General features: G+C 42.8%; 1 protein-coding gene and 1 long non-coding RNA gene across 2 annotated transcripts; one reads left to right on the plus strand and one right to left on the minus strand.

The window, feature by feature from the left end:
* Positions 1-12663: 12663 nt before the first annotated feature.
* Positions 12664-13635, plus strand: LOC115597770 (uncharacterized). Its single transcript, XR_003987159.1, has 2 exons — positions 12664-12809; positions 13318-13635. It is a non-coding gene; the product is annotated as an uncharacterized LOC115597770 (long non-coding RNA).
* An 18-nt stretch (positions 13636-13653) lies between these two features.
* Positions 13654-17039, minus strand: LOC115597769 (gap junction delta-2 protein). Its single transcript, XM_030444042.1, has 2 exons — positions 16414-17039; positions 13654-15672 (listed from the first exon to the last, which is right to left on the minus strand). Exons 1-2 carry the CDS (start codon positions 16482-16484, stop codon positions 14829-14831), a joined length of 915 nt encoding a protein of 304 aa, XP_030299902.1. The 5' UTR covers positions 16485-17039; the 3' UTR covers positions 13654-14828.
* Between the last annotated feature and the right edge of the window lie 186 nt (positions 17040-17225).

Consider the following 17225-nt stretch of genomic DNA (forward strand, 5'->3'; position numbering starts at 1 on the left):
CAATGATTGATAATGGTGAAAATATTGCTAGATGCTAACCTAAATATATCAATTGAGGAAAGGGAAAGATTTGCAGAAATAACCTGAGTATGTTTAGGAAAACGTGTGTCAGCACTGTATAAATACACTGTGTGTGTTTCTGTGTGTGTGTGTGAATGTTTATGTGCACCTCGGGTTAAAAAAAGAGGGAAAGAAGGGCGCTCCAGTAACCCAGAGAGAGAGTGATGATAATGGCACAGTCTTTGCCAGATGTGTGACGTCTCCCGAGGGGGGAACCCTGGTGCACTGTGCTTCAGGATTAATCGTTTGAATAAAATAAAACATAATTAAAACCTTCCCTCATGCCCATTTAATCAAACAGAGAGAGAAAGAGAGAGAGAGAGCGAGAGAGAGGGGGATGTGTGAGGGACAGCTTTGATGGATAACCAATTACAGCCCCCCCATCCCCGTCCGCACAACGCTCACACGCACACACACTAGCCACACACGTGCACAACATGCCTTTAGCTGAGATGACACACTGTACATAAGCACAGAGACCGCAATTGATGGCTCCTGTCTCTCAAATGCAGACGGTGTCGATTTGTCCTGTGTGGCATTACGGCGGGCCACGAGGCGGGGTGGCAGCTGAAGTCTTGATTGTCACATGAATCAGATGGGCAGCGGTATTCTGTTGGAGAGGAGGGCAGTGTTTTTGTCTCCAAGACATACAGTATCCATTGGCTGTTGGACTGTTAGAGGCCTCACTGTAGCAGGCGGCACTCAGCATTGTGATTCGATGTTTGCAGGCAATCATGGAGCATGTTTGGATTTATTGTGCAGTTAATAACCTTTATGTGTACAAGAGGTTGTAGGGGAAAGGTAGACTAGGGGAGCAAAGAGGACAATAAAGGAGCACAATGGGTCATGACTGCAGCTGCACGACTGGAATTGATCATCTGCGGCAACTCCACCAGGGTCTCAGTTGCGCCAGCAACGTCCAGCTTGAACAGTTTTTGAAAGGCCCTCCAAATGTTCATCACTGTATGAGCTTTGTGCTCCTAGAATGTGGATGCTATGTAAGGACAAACCATCATCAGCCAAACTTTAAAGGAGACATGCTATGCTTTTTTGTTTTCTTTCTCTTTCTTTCAGTGTTTTATATAAGTTTCAATATAAACAGAATGTTTTTTTTAAGCATGTAATCCTAGTCTAGTAGTAAACCTGAAAACAAAATTCTCAGATTGATTTTTTGACTCTCTATATTTTGCTATTAGTTATTTTGATATACATCCCAACCCCCTATAAACCCACCCAAATAGTGTATATTAAAAAGACCAAAGCAGCAGTGAATGTAACCTGCAAACAAGTGTCGGCTGTGTAGCCAAACCCAGGTGCAGCTTATTCCTCTGTGCCGTAGACCTCCACTGTTGGCCAAATACTATTAAAAACACATTAATGAGCTGCACTGCTACTCGGAGCGATGTTCCTTCATTACTACGAACATGGGAACTGTGGTTTATTTTTAGGTCAATCCTACACACACACATTCTGTGACTCCAAATACTCCCCAAGAAATACACTTTTTACTCCATTTTGCTATAAATTACAGTGTCCCAGTATAAATTACTCAATTTTTTCAAAGATTAAAGTAGGCTTTATAGTCGTGACCTCATTTTAAACATTTACATCCTTAGTGGGAACAAATGGGCTTGGAATAGATCATATTGTTTGTTTTAGTCTTTTCATGTGATTTGTTGACAATAGCGTAAGTATAGAATGTTTTACCTTTAACTGATTGCTGATTATTTAGTCACAAAAATATAATTTTTAAGAAATACTTAAAATTTGAAAGTAACTTTTCAGGTGCTTTAGTGTTGAAAAATAGATAGGAAGAAGGCTCTTCGTTCATGCAATTAAGTGTGATGTGTGTGTTTGCACTGATAATTCTCACCCAAGTGGAACAGATTACTGTATAAAATAATATTTAATATGCATGGTTTTACTTCATATGCCTTCTGGCTGTTTTAAAAAGCTTCCTCTGCAGTCTCAGCAAGGACTTGGCAAGCTACAAACCAGAACTTAATATTCATGAGGCGATTCTATAGCCTTGTACATCAACGTGGGGAGTACACAGCGTTCTGTCCATGATGGCTGGGCACAGTTTTTATCGTGTGGGTCTGTATTTGTGTGTGTGTGTGTGTGTGTGTGTGGAGAGAGGGCACTGCTTTGTTTAAACCATGGCTCGCACATGAGCAGAGCTTCTGCACAGAGGGCCTTCCCATTCTGCAGCGTGTGATGCTGCAGGGGAGGACTGTGGGGGACAGCTGCTCGCTCAGGTCATGTGAACCCAAATCTCTGTTTGGAGGGAGACCAGCTTGTCTCCAGTTGTGCCTCCTAAGGCAACGGGAGAGCTCTCAGACTAGCCTGAGCCTGAGCAGCTTGCACTGGGATGGCACAGCACCAAAAGCCCCCCTTTAACATGCCAGTGGAAAGAAAAACAAGGGAATAATAGTAAGAGAGACAGTTCAATACAACTGGGGGTGGATTTTAAAGCGGTTTCCATCTTTAGATACCTGAAAGCTAAACAGAAAATAATCAAAATATGATGCTTTTTTTTTTTAAGGCAGCCATGACGACAAGTGCTTTATGACTGCCCAAAGCTAAGCCATTGTGCTGCCATATTTAAAAATACATTACAGACATACATAAATAAACCCATTAGCGAGTAAGGTATCTTAATGACTACATGTTACTCATCACGGTCTAATTCGCGTACAAATGCATGATAAAGAATGAACATCAATACTGATAAATGACAAATGAAGTCAGCATTAGCTCATGTCATCACTTAATGGTTCGTGGATCTTTGTTTCATGATTGAATTAGTTAAATCAGATTGAATATGAACCAATTAAATTGCCAAAATGTTTCTCAGACTGGTGCATTTGATTGACATCCACAAATTCAGAATCAATTGAACATTTTACTCTATTGCTACACGTCCCAAACACTCCACACAATCTGCCTTGTCAACCATGTCTTTAAGCCCAGTTTACCCATACATACAGTGCATTACAGATGTGTATTTAATATGTAATGACCTGGGATTATAATATAAACAGACTAACCTCTTTATTTGGAGATTGTGTTTCCTGATGAAATGATCACTGTAGGTTAAAGTTAACAAGGTCCTTTTGAGAGAGACATAATCAGATCAAGTTTGCTGAGATAAAAAGACAAGATAAAAGGGAGACAACAGCACAAATGAGCACTTGATTATGAACTACATTAACCTAAAAAAAAATATGTGCGTCACATCAATGTATCTCATTGTCAGATTTTCACTTAGATGTTTGCAGGAAGACTTTTTTTTGTTTTTAAATTGCAGACCACTTATAGTATTCAAACACTAATAAGAACAAAATTATGAGCTATTTATCCAACTGTGAGCCAAATGGGTTGGTTTGTTTACCTGGGAAAATACCGCTGGCAAACCACAAGTGAACATGTAGAAATGGAGCCTGGTTGGGCAGTCAAGGGAGTTGTTTTTACAGTTTTGTTTGGGCAGATGCCCAAGGAGGGAAACATTGCACTTGTCATGAGCAAATCAGCACCCTCAAGACACTTTGTAACACTCGACTAACCTGTGCAAAGCTGCCATTTCTCAAGATAACAGCGTTCTCGGCGAAAGAAAATAAGGGTTCCAATGGCTAAATGACTTGTAAAGACAGACATTGTTTGCAGCGTGAGACCATAAATCAGCTGAAGTCGGGAGAAGCAGACCTCCAGCAGGTAGAGCCCATCTGTTTGCTGCTGGTGTATTGATCCCAGAATACCATTAAGCCATTTCTTTACTGATTCCACTGCATCAGCACCCTGAAGATACAGCACCTTCCTCTGCCCTCACTGGCCTCATTGCAGGTCCACATTGGTCCTGCCACCTCTGTAATGTTTTTTTGACGTGCCCCTCCATTGATGGAATGTAACTATATACATTTACTCATGTACTGTACTTAAGTATAATTTTGAAGTAGTTGGACTTTACTACTGCTTTATACAATACTACTTCACTACATTTTAAAGGGAAAAATTTTTCTCCACTACATTATGTCTAAGCTTTAGTTACTATATTTGATATTTTTGTCTTTTCAATTGTGTCTCATCAACACTATTTTGTTCTTGCAACATCAGAATTCAGCTTATTATTTATTATATGAAACCGTGGTGGTGTTACCTTTTGGCTGTAAAGACGAGCTGGCACGAGATAGCAGAGAATCATTAGCACTATCAACAGTTTGTGCGCGCCAAACGCCGGCTGCTATGATCCGGTCCAAGTCACAAATTTACACCATTAATGACACTCCGATAACAATTGATCTCTCCTGATCAACTGGAATTTCACGCACACATTTCAAGTGGCTTACAGCTAAGACATCTCCTGGCACACAGAGATGGGCTTCTGGTGTGTGTGTGTGAGTGACTGGACGGGTTGGAGGGAGGGTCTAAGACAAGATTTCTCAGTCTAATTAATGCCTCAGCAACTACAACACCAGCATACGTTTCTACATAAATTTCCCAGCAGCCCTGCAGAAGGGAGCAGCTCAGCATGTGTTCTTGGAGGCCTATGGGAAATATGGGTAGAGTGTGTGTTGAGTATGTGCGCCCCATCATAGGTCACATTGGAGGAACGCTGCATTCAAACTCACTAGTGGAAGAATTTGTGGTCCGCGGTCGCCGGGCAGCTTGGGGTTTGTTCAGCCATCTGCATCGCATCTCCAAGATGCACAAAGATCAGAGATTTCAATTAAAAGTTTTCCGTCAAGCAGACAGATTGCTGGTACCCCTGTGAGTTTTGATATCGCATATATGACAGGTTTTGCTTTTGAGTCATCTCTCAGCTGTCTCCACAGCTCACAGGCAGTATAAGATGAAAAGGCATGTTTAAACACACAAACCCTCCTCATACTATGGAATGCCTTTGGAGTGATATTGCTGTTCTGTGAAGAGAGTGCGATGTGTTTCTCGTATTTTACAGCAGGAGACACAGTTTTTTCAAGATGTTACAATAACTGTCTAAGAGTTCCCTGATAGCTTTTCAACAAAATAGTTTTGTTCGTTAAAACCGTCTGGTAGAACACCGGGGGATTCTCAGATGTGCGCATTTAAAAAGGCGTCATTTCACAACACTCCACTGCAGACCAGAAAAAACCCTGTACAGACCTGAAATGAATACTTCTTTGAAACAATAACACAGGTGAGCTAACGGATAACAATTTGGTTATGAGTAAGAGCTTACAGTCTTAGTTGATTAGCTGACAGTTTGGTTCAGGTTTGCTAAAGGTTTAGAAAAGAGGTGAGGCCTAAATGCATCCCTGCAAGAAGTTTCTAAGAATGTTGCATCTCCTGTGTAAATGAGACGAGCAAAATATTATAAACACTCTTTGATATAGAGACATAGCAGGTCGTTGAAACATTCAAAAGAATTGCTAACGTGCAAGCAAAACTACACGCCTTAACGAATACTTGCTTGGTTAATGATAAAGGAGGCTTATGCAAATGGTAAAAGCAAAATCAGCAAGCGGAAGCTAGGCTAAATTTAAGCTATTAAAGGAGAACTTCGGTCGATTTAAACATGCAGCTTCATCGGTCAAGCTACCCTTGACTTGCCAGTACCGAAGACGCGAACTCCAACCATTACAGAGCTCCGTGAACGGGAGTTTAGCGTTTACAGCTAACAGCATGGGGTCAGAACTTTACACTGTTTTAAGCGTCTTAACATGCTCCACATCTCACACCAAAAGTTATGCAACATCAGCAGACACCTTACAACACAGCACTGTAGCATGTATGACTCAAAATGAATAAAAAAGTAGTTAAAACAGTGCGTTTGTGCACCGTGTGTTCCGGTAGCTAGACCAAACTAGTCAATCCGTCGAGCATGCGCTCAACAGGCTTAACAGGCTATTGTAAGTCTCATGGCTCATGACAGGCTGTAACATGAACATGTACATTACCAACAGAAACACGAAAATGCTGGAATATGTTTCCGTCTCCGCCAGTGATGGAGTAAGTGCACGCTCGACGGATCGACTACTTTGGTCTAGCTACCGGAAGACGCGGATGTCAACAAACAGGTAAGTGGCTGCTTGCACAAACACACTGTTTTAACTACGTTTTTATTCATTTTGAGTCATACACGCTACAGTGCTGTGTTGTAAGGTGTCTGCTGATGTTGCATAACTTTTGGTGTGAGATGTGGAGCATGTTAAGACGCTTAAAACACAGTGTAAAGTTCTGACCCCATGCTGTTAGCTGTAAACGCTAAATCTCCATTCACTCTGTAATGGTTGGACCAAATGTGTTCGCGTCTTCGGTACTGGCAAGTCAAGGGTAGCTTGAGCGATGAAGCTGCATGTTTAAATCGACCAAAGTTCTCCTTTAATCAGTAGAGTAACTCAGTCTGTTTCCTTCCCGTCCAACAAATATTGACAGGAATGGCTGTTTTGTTCTAAAGGAAAATGGTAAACCGCTATTTCTGGTGAATCCAGCCCAGTCTGACATGTGATTACTGTTTTGCAGTTACAGTTTTTCTCGATTGTTTACACACATTTTCTGAAAGCATGCCTCATGCTCTCAGAACTCTACACACAAATCAAAAATCACACACACAATGGGCAAAACCCTTCAATTCTCCTGCAAAATTAAACTTTACATTCAAAACAATGTTATTTATTCTCAAAATGGTATTTTGTTTTCAAATGACACACACAAACCATCAAATGAATAGACATTTATAAGAACCAGTTGAACACTGATGTGCTCAGTGTAAAACACTATGATGAATGGAAAACACTTCTTCTTCATTCATCATAATGACTTAGTCCTTTTTTGTTCAGTTACACTTACTACAGTCAGTACATACATAAGTGTGATGTAAAATATTTGAGAATATTGTTTTTATACTCAGAACACACAAATACACGGTAACAGATATATTTTATTTTTCCCACAAAAACAATGTACACAGTGTACATCCCAACCAACACAAAGTGCATATACAACAATATACGGTCTACCTACAAAACAACAGAAGAATTTACTGTACACAGTTACAGTAAAAAAATAAAATAAAATAATAAAAAACTGTGCAGCATGATCTCCTCTGTTTCGATCTGGCCACAGCACCTCATCCACATCACAAGCAATGTTTTCCCTGGCCAAGCAGCAAGAGAAACATCACCTAGCATGGCGAATCCAGCCATAAAAAGCACCAACTGCTATATATCCACATGCGTCTTCCATAGCTTGGAGAAGGGGTATATGCATTTGTGGATTTGTGGATTTCGGTCATACACTTTACAAAAAATTCTCAGTAGGATTGAGGAATGGAGAATATGGAGGGAGATAAAGCGTGGTTGGGCAGTGAACCAGTTACGAACCAGAGCAGCCCAGTGGAAACTTACGTTGTCCCAAATGACAACGTACCTGAGCTGCTCTGGTGGAATGAGTGTGTTGTGTAGGGTGTCTAGGTGTTTGCCCATTTGATGAGTCAGTGTGCATAGTAGGGCAATTCACTTTAGAATTTTGAATGACAGAGTGTTCTTTGTGAAAGCAAGAGATTTTCTTCATGAAAATTGTGCCAAATGCAGAGAATTGTGTGTAGTGTTTTAAAAAAAGTGTGTTTTAGAACTGCAATTTGAGTGTAAAGCAGGAATTGTGCTTCTAATTTAGCAGAATTGGTTCAGGGGGTTGGTGCATGAGTTACATGTTGTGGTCATTGTGTCTAAAGTACCAGTTTTTGTGTGTAAACTGTTGAGAAAAACTGTAATAGGTCCAAGTTGCAGGACTCAATTTTATATCATTTTTGGCTCATTTTTCAAAAGACATTTGCTATAACTACAAACCTGTAGGCTTATTTACCTTGAATCCTCCACCTATTCTGTCCCTAAGCTTTGGCTCAAGATCCAAAAACAGTGCTTTATCTAAATAGTGCTGCATTGATAGAAAGGAGAAGGAAAAAAAAAATCTGAGAAGCTGCAATGTAAAGTGTGATCTCATACCTTTTTCTTTGGGGCTCACTCGTTGAAACGGCGGCCACGTGATTCACGGCAAAGTGGCATCGCGTCAGAACGGGAGCGGGGGGGATGGGCGAAGGAGTAGCAGAGGTAGGAAGGGAGAGAACAGAAGCAACACCGAGGAAGGGAGTGAGAGAGGGGAGGCGGGAAAATGAGGAAGGGAAGCGAGAAACGGAGGTTCGCTCAGGAAAATCGGAGAATAAAGCAGACAGCGCTGCGGCTGGTTCACGCAGAGTCCAAAGGTAAAACCACAGTGAGGTAGACTAGATGATGAACAAATCAAGCAGCTGCGGCGGAGTCAGCGAGTCCAACCCACATTGTGTAATCTTACATTTCCCCTGGGATTAAGCCACCGAATTCAACGTCAAAGCAAGTGATATTTGTATGATTCCGTTTGTTCCTCTTCCTCTTTGTTTGCGTTTCATTATGACTTGTTTCAGCAGCGGCGGCTCCCTCACTCATCACAGCTGCAAAAGCAGACAAGTTAAAAGGTGGTCCCTTTTATTTCCGCAGCCACAAATCGTACGAGACGGGTATTATCTTCCATCCCCCTGTGCGCCTCTGTAATACACAGCAGTGATTCATACTCTTTCTCGGTGTGTGATTGCATTCCGGCGTGGGGAGCTGTAAATTAATATCTCCATACCTCTGCCTCTGTGTCTCTTCCATCTTTTCCGAAAGCTATTCTCTGCCTCCTATATCGGTGCGAGGTCCAATTGGCCCCGGCGAAAACACTACTGTGTCCGATTAAGACCTGCCAGCCTCTGATTTTTATTGGCCGCGTAATGGTGCAGAACCTAAACATTTATCAGGGTCGATGGGGCCGCGTGTCGTACGAGACTATTAGAGAATGCAGAGGAGGTGAGTGGGCATGGAAAGTTAGAACAGGCAGTAGGTGTCAGAATGAACTGTCACCTCCGGAGAGACATTAAAGATGTCAGAGGCAGGAAATTGTTTGTTTTCTGCTGCAGTGGAGGGGGAGCTGGCCCTTGTCTGCTTTGCATTAGTGACAAACTACTTTACCAGAGAAAGTTGGTGCACTATGGCAAAAACAGTTGCGAATGCTGGAGCCTCGTAACAGGAAAATGCTGAATGCAGAGGAAATAATTTGTAAAAAATGCAAACGGGGGGGAAGTTATCCGGCCGCTTTCTCAAAGTTCTAACCTCACCCTAACTAACTCTATCCTAAACTGACCTACCTGGCTAAAAATCATCACATCAGGTTTGTTTTTGGGTTAGGGTGCATTATGTCCTCGCCCAGGTGCTAGCTGTCCCGCTGTGATCCTCTGGTTGACAAATCTGTGTATAATCCCCTAATGTTCTTAATCCAGGGGTCACATTAAAAAATGGATGAGAAATTAATCTGCTGTCAGGTCTGTCAGGTATATTTTTTTCAGTGCCGGTGCTTATTTTCAACCAAATCCGTCTGCATGGGCTCAACCACCAACCAAACCAGCCAGCCAAATCCCTCCACTCAGACTGAAATGTTCCCCCCGTCCTCTTTGTCCTTGTACTGTGGAAGATTTCATTAAAACGGGGGAAGTTTCAGGACAAAACACCCAAAGCGCAGATCGCATCACGGAAGTTTGGTGTTCCGCTTCTCTGAACCACTGGGAAGCAGGAGTGGAGAGGAGGCAGAGACACTATTGTGGCTGGAGACAGAGAAAACTACTTTACAGCCAGAAACCGAGCGGATGCTTCTGTTCCTCTGGCAGACGGAAAGTTAGAAAGTTAGGTCACACTCATGCAAAATGCGTTACCGCCACCTCCCACACATGGATGCCAACATCGAGTGTGTTTTGTTTCAATGTCTGCCATATCTGCCTATGCCATGCTATGCCGTGCATATGTGCTGCAGTAACCAGGCTAATTTCATTGCTTCTGGCTGAGTGGATCAAAAAGACCCACATTCACTGTTTCTCTTGTGTTGTGCTCTCCCCCTTTCATGCAGTAATCTGCGCAAAAGGCAGAATTAAAGCAGCGCTCCCCCGGAGCCAGCCTTCTCTTTTCAGATTGGTGAAAGAGGAGAAATTGGGAGGACATGCTTGTTTTGGGTCAGAGGGATTGCGGGATTCACTCTCAGGTGAAAGTCCCGGTATAATCCATTACATTTTCTGAAAGGCCACACAGAGCAGAGGCTGCTGTAAGGTGTTGTGTAGGTTTTTCCATTTCCATGTGTCGTTACATACTACTTGGTGTGTTCAATTTGAATATAATATCAGAAGACCAGAAGTTACAAATGTCAAATACACAGAACAACACCAGACGATCTGAGGGGTTTACATTTTCCCGAGTTGTCTTGTGATTGATTTGATGGTATTCTGGAACCTGTTCAACTGTCCTCGTCTAACACTTTATTCCAGGGGGAGTTGTCAGCATGATGTAAGGCGGCTGCCATGATTGTTAATAAAGGTGTCAGCGCTCCGACTCCATCACTCACGTCTGCCGGTCCGGCCTTGTCCCTCAAATAAAAACACATCCTGGTCACGGCACGTCACATCTGCAACCCCAAAAGGCTAAGTTCTTTGTCCTTCTCATGAGGGAGCGACCACGAAACAAAGAGACATCGAAATGTTTAACGTTTAAGGCAAAAATGTTTTTGACTAACAAACAGATGCACGTGTAATACCGCGCTATCGTCATCTTGTTTCAACCCAGCGCTTTTAAGAATGACGCGTCGTTTGATTTTGGACACAGAGATGATTACAATGAAATGTGTGATTGTTTTTTGTTTTTGTTTTTTTGATAGATTTAATCATCCTTCCATTCAGCGTGGACATTAACTGTGCCAAACAATGAAATTACTGTAAGATCAGACAAAATCTTGTCAAATTGTGACCCAAAGTATTACAGATTGTGGTAATATGACATAAAAATGCGTGGGATTGGAGCCCGACCGATATATCGCTGAGCCGTTGTTACCGGCTGATATTTGCCTATCACAAACATATCAGTATCTATCTTTTTGCCGATATGAAAACTTGATTTTTAGGGGTTAACATGCAGAAAAAGATGCTGTAAGTAATAGTTTTTATTTGTAATAAATAATGACATTTTCTGTGCACTGGTGTCATTTTAGACATTGAAGTTTACCGTTAAACCGTAAAATATCACGTGTTTGATAACCGCATTTGAAAGATCTTTGCAGAAAATATATGGATATTGGACATTCTTTTAATATCAGTATTGACATCAGCCCCAGAAATGTATTATCGGTTGAGCTCTTGCAGGAACTGCTGTGTACACAATTATATTGCTGCAGTTTTAGCCGTCATCGCTACTTTCAACCTGCACCTGTCAGATTTTGACTCTTTGAATATGTTCTTCAGACGAAACTGGTGACTCCAACGTTTTATACAACAGCCATAAACAGCGACATGCTTTGTTTTTTCACTAAACTGGAACAGCCTGCCTGCCGACCCAAGAATATTATATCACATTACTGTATACTCATTTAAAATCACGCTCCCTAACCTTTTCTTCTTAGTGCCTATATGTAAATACTGAATATTTATGTTTTATGTTGGGATACATATGCATGAAAAATGAATGCGCTGAAATTTGATTCAGGAGGAATTCTCTCAGCTGCAGAACAAAGAAGTCTGGGAGTGGGTGCAGTTTTCAGTAAGGGTGGACATTTTAAATCAACTTAAGATAATCTGCCGCCTGTAAACCACACACCCTACAAATTAATATCTGCAGCAGTTTTAATAAGACTTTCCTTTAATGAAGGTGAACAGGTGTGATGAGGGAGCCCACACTGCTAATAAAAAAAAAAGCTGTTTGTGTATGAGCTATGCACCTTCCACTCCCACAGTCTACACCCCAGGAGAAGACCTCTCTGTTAATACCGGGGTGTCTCTCCTTCGTTGACTCATTACAGGGGTATACGTGTCTCTAAAAGTGTCTGCCTTCATCCTGGGCACCTGCAATCACATGAAATTGAAGGTGTTCCTGCAGTCTTTTGTCTCGTAGTCTTAAAATAGCTTGCGTGCAGCCTTGATGAGCTCCTCTGCAGTTGTCAGGCTGGGCAGGGCCAGCAGATGAATGTCTTAGAATGACTTGGTCTCTATGTAAAGTACGTTTGCATCTCTCATGTAAATCTGACAATCGCCGTGCACGCTATACATATCGTCCGCTTGCCAAATGCCTTTCGTATGGCCGTTAACCCGGCTGTCTTGACTGCAAGAATTGTAGATGCACAGGTACAGTGTGATCTCTGCTGAGCTCTGCAATACTCACATGATGTAAATGCATGGCAGCATGCGTAATTGCATTGGAACATACCCCAGTAATTTTGCCCTTTTTGCCTGAGTTTGAAATTAGGTTGAATCTTGCAGAAAATGAATCAAAAAATTCTACCAATTGCTTTTAAACGCTGTACTGTTGATGTACAGTACCAGTTGGTTTGCAATTTTTCTTCATTCCCGTGATGTTTTGAATGATCTGTAGTACGACACTTAGGCATTCAAACGCCTACAAACATGAGCAACAGAAAAAGAAAAGAGGGGGAGATGAAGATGCTCACAGGCGCGCGCTGCACTGCATCAGAGCAAAGTTGACAAACGGCTCTTGTTTCTCCGTTCTTTTCTTTTTTTCTAGCTCATGACTGAAACAAATCTCGGGGTCCCCGCTGAGTTGGGAGACGAATGTGCCGGTGCTGCAGCCGCTTTTTCGATTTCCCCCCAGCTTTTGCAGAGTCATCCTGGCAGTGGGGGAGACCGGCCCTGTTTCCCAGATCTACCTGCGACGGTCAGCTGCAAATATCTCACCTCATCTCTCTGAGTGTTTATTTCTGTCTCACTCCCTTCCTCTCGCACATTGGCATCTTCCTGACCACTTTCTCCCTTTCTCTCCCCTCCCCATCTTTTGTTTTTCGGTTTGACCTTCACGAGGAGCGCACAACCTTCCTGTCAGCTCAGGCTGCTTTTCTCCCAGTGAAGAAGGGATGAGTAAGGGCAGCTCCCTCAGTATCCAGGATCATTACGGGCTTCTGTTTCTTTTTTTTTTTTTTTGTCATTCCTGCAGAGTATGAGGAAAGTCAGAAAACTAAGTTCACAGAGAGGCACTGCGCCATAAGGGGCTGAGGGCAGATTCAGTGCGTGCCATACAGACTAAAAGTTCTCCCTCAGGCTACGCTGTTATGGAGCATAAGTATTGATGTGTCTCATGGAAGCAGCATTGCAGAGTGATGAGATCCTGTACAAGGTGTGTCCTGCAGTGCTTTCTTTTCTTTCTTTTTTTTTTCTCCTCCTTCTAGAGAGTGGGTGTGGCTAACATCTTCACTGCACCAAGGCAAAAACTTCCCACCCCCCTTTGGAAATATATATGAATATATCTGTGCGATGGGTCAGTCGCAAGCTGGAGCAAGCCGACACAAAAGGACTGCACCCCACACGTTTATTCTGGTGTACATGAATCCCACTTTTATTTTCCACAGAAAACAAAAGATTGTTTGCTTTTTTAATTTATTTTCCAGTCTGTTTCGGTTACATTTAAAACCAATCCTATGAAAAAAAAAAAAACTGTAGCACCAGAGCAGATTTTATATTGCCCAGTCTTTGATAAAAATCTCAAATTTGTGCTATGTTTCCAGTTTTTTTTTTTTTTTTTCTTCAACAGCTTTGATTGGGGAGAGACTTTTACTTCTTTGTATATAAAAAAGTAGCATTTCTTTTTTTTTCCAGTCATTTGTTTTGCAAAATAAAACAGAGAGAACTGTATATCATTTATATCATTTTTTTTTCTTCATTTTAAATCACAACAAATACATTTAAAGCAAATAAAAAAAAAGAATCGGGCGGCATTTAGCATAATCCAAGCAGGGAATCAGCTTTCATGATGGTTATTATATATTTATATATTTATATGTATACATATATAGTATGTTTATATACAAGTATGGCACTTGATTACACGAGAAAAAAAAAAAAAGCAAGAAGAAGAAAGAAACACTTCACAAATAAAAGCAGTGGGCGCTTTGGTGTGTCAATAAAATTAAGGAAGTCACAGACGTTAGCGTTTGCAGCAAAAATGTTCACCAGATACTGTTTTGCAAGTCAGCTATAAAGCAATGGAATGGTTACATATGTTTAAGGTCAGTGGTGCAACACAGGCAACAAAAAAATAAATAAAAACATGAATGATGTGTTTTCAACTCTGTAAGGGTTTGTATCTATGCATATATAAATCTGGATGATGATAGATTTTTTTTTTCCTTTAACCACTGTGTGTATGGTGCCATTTAATAAGGTTGGTGCCAAAAAAAAACTAGATGGAGAGAACAAAAAAACACGTCTTTAAAACACCCTCAGGTCAGTAGCACGTTTTGGATAAGGTCAGGCCCTCAAGTGTTCACCTCTTAGTGCAAATTTTTGCATTTACTCTCTCTCCATCTCTCTCTCTCTTTCTCTTCAAGTAGCAACAGAGCAGCCCACAAAGGGAGTAAATATGTGAACACGTTAACACGGTCTCCATTTTTACGCATCTTACATGTTGAGTATAAACGTTACTAAAAAGTTGCATCAGTGCAATTAATAAATAAGTAAACAAACGTGTTAATCCCACGCTTGCCGATGGGAGTTCCCCCCCTCCCTCCCCCCCTCAAAAGACCCAACAAATCAAAACAAATCTGCCCACTCTTTGAAAGTCATGACACGATATTAGGCGTGCGGAGCTGTCCATCATGTCCATCATGTTTATAATTTGTTTTTGTTTTTTTTACACGTTTTCCTCTTCCTCTTCCTCCTCCTCCTCCTCCTTCCCCCCCTACTACACGTACGCAGAGTCACTGGACTGAGTGCGGCCGAAATTGGGCACACTCATCCTCGGCAAGTCCTTGTTTCGGATCTCGTAAATGGACTTCCGGCGAGCCTGCACGCCTCGCACGGCCGTCTTGATTTTCCGCCACCCCAGGTGATTGAGTTCCGCCAGGTTCAGCACCACGCAGAACCCGCTGACCGCGAACATGAACACCAGGAACACGGTCTTCTCCGTGGGTCTGGAGACGTAGCACTCGACGTCTTTGATGCAGGGGTAGCGGTCGCACTCGTACACCGACGGGACGTTGAATCCGTACAAGAAATACTGGCCCACCAAAAAGCCTATTTCCAGCGCGTTCCTGAACACCACCTGGATGATGTAAAACCGGGAGATGCCCTCCTGCCGCCTCATTTTGGACTTTGTAGTTCTCATGGCCGAATTAGGGATCTCTTTGACCTCCAAGCAGTCCGGCTCGGCTTCTTTGGTGGAGTTCTCCGTGTTCTGGAGTACTCCGTTAACAATGGTGTTCTTGATCTTTTTGCTCTCGTCGCGCTTCAGCGAGTCTTGGTCCTTGTCGAGCGTCAGATAGACCGTCGAGTAGCGCCGCTCCTTCTGCTTGGCCGACTGGTGCACCGAGTACGTGATGAAACAAAGGCTCGGCGTGCACACCATGATGATCTGAAAAACCCAATACCTAATGTGTGAAATGGGGAATGCCTTGTCGTAGCATGCCTGGTTGCAGCCCGGCTGCAAGGTGTTACAAACAAACATGGTCTGCTCGTCATCATAGACAGTCTCTCCAACTATTGCTACGATTAGAATCCGGAAGATGACCACCACTGTTAGTAGGATCCTAAAAAGCAAGCAAACAAACAAACAAATGTGAAAATAAGTGTGAGGTTACGTGTGTGTGTGTGTGTGTGTTTGTGTGTTTTTGCTGAGCCAATTTTTTTTTTTTTTTTTTTTTTTTTTTCTTGATGGTGCTGAATTTAGGGGAGCTGTCCAGTGCTGAAACAGGGACAAGCTCTTTGGAAAATAATGCTCCCTGTGTCTGTGTGGTCGGTGGGTTTTTTCTGATTGAATGGGCTGAAATGGGCGATGGAAAGCAATCGGCGTTGCTTTTTGACTGTTACCTGTGTTGAGCTTTGTTAGTGGAAAATGATAACGACGACTCTCTCTCCCTCACACACGCACGCACACGCACACACACACCACTCAAACTCACCCAACAAACATCAAATGAATAAGTGGACGGATGAACACATGAAATGACAGGTGAATTTTTCTTTTTTTTTTTCTTCGTTTTTTTTGTGTGGTTTAAGGCTGTTCGCAGCACCATCCCAGGTTCTGAGAAAAGACAGCTGCTTTTTACTTAGCTGCCTCCTTGTAGAAAAGGAGTGTGAGGAAAAAAAAAAGGAAAAACTGTGCTACAACACAGAAAAAATCCACAACACAGACACGGAGGACTGGGCACCATGCTACAGAAGATCCTTGAGGCACAAGACAGAAACGGGGGACTGGGAACCATGCTAAAGACGATCCTGGAGGCTGCTGCGATTCTTCTCTTGTTCCTGATTCTTTTTTTTTTCCTTACCTTCCTATCATAGTAGAGTGCTGCTGGACAGCAGCCTCCAGGAGCCTCTCTAGTATAGTCCATTCCCCCATTTCTGAGCATCCGGAGAAGACTAGAGCACAACGGCACTCTGTTCAAATCCCTCCAAAAAAAGCGCGTTATTTCCCGTGCTTCTTCTCTCTGACTCTCGGTGTTATCAGCCTCCAAAGCGTCCGATTTTAGCTAAAAAATGCATCCGTCACGGGATGCTGCCGCCGTCCCCGTCTCTCTCCGTCTCTCTGCTCGCTATCTGGTTGGTTATGTGCTGAGCGCGCAGCGCCAGTGAGCGTCCTGCTGTGTGTGCCGAGCGCTCCCACGACGTTGCCACACTTTTCCTTGTCATGGGAGTCTGAAGGGCTGATTACTATAAGCCCTCCTATTTTCGATCTTCAGATCAGGTTGATGGGCTGCGCGCTGCGTCTGGATGGAGGGAGGTTGGATTTAATGTCTTGCCAGCGTTAATCCGCCTTTAAGTAGTCTCCCCCCTCCCATGCGTCACGTACGCGCAGACAGGTTGGTGGAGCGCGGCCAGGAGTGCCAGGGCTTCTGATTTCCAATATTTCAGATTTGTTTATAGCGTGCGCCGTTCAGTGGACACCGGACGGTCTTGTCCGGAGTGTTTTAGCCTTTCGTGCGCTGACTTTATACATTTTTGCATGGGTGGCTCCACGTGAGATTCACGCCCCTAACCCTGGCTGTATTGTTATCATAGTCGACTGAGTGAGCCACAGAGCCACATGTGCACCACATGCAACATTATACATCCTTCCAGGACAGGGCTTGTGGACAAACCG

The sequence above is a fragment of the Sparus aurata genome, chromosome 16, assembly GCF_900880675.1.
Source record: "Sparus aurata chromosome 16, fSpaAur1.1, whole genome shotgun sequence".
Classification (NCBI taxonomy): Eukaryota; Metazoa; Chordata; class Actinopteri; order Spariformes; family Sparidae; genus Sparus; species Sparus aurata.

Excerpts from the sequence above, each read along its gene's own strand:
- LOC115597769 (XM_030444042.1), bottom strand. The coding sequence starts at position 16,484 with ATGGGGGAATGGACTATACTAGAGAGGCTCCTGGAGGCTGCTGTCCAG. Across the intron at positions 15,673-16,413 it reads CACTCTACTATGATAGGAAG|GATCCTACTAACAGTGGTGG; the intron begins GTAAGGAAAAAA and ends CTTGCTTTTTAG.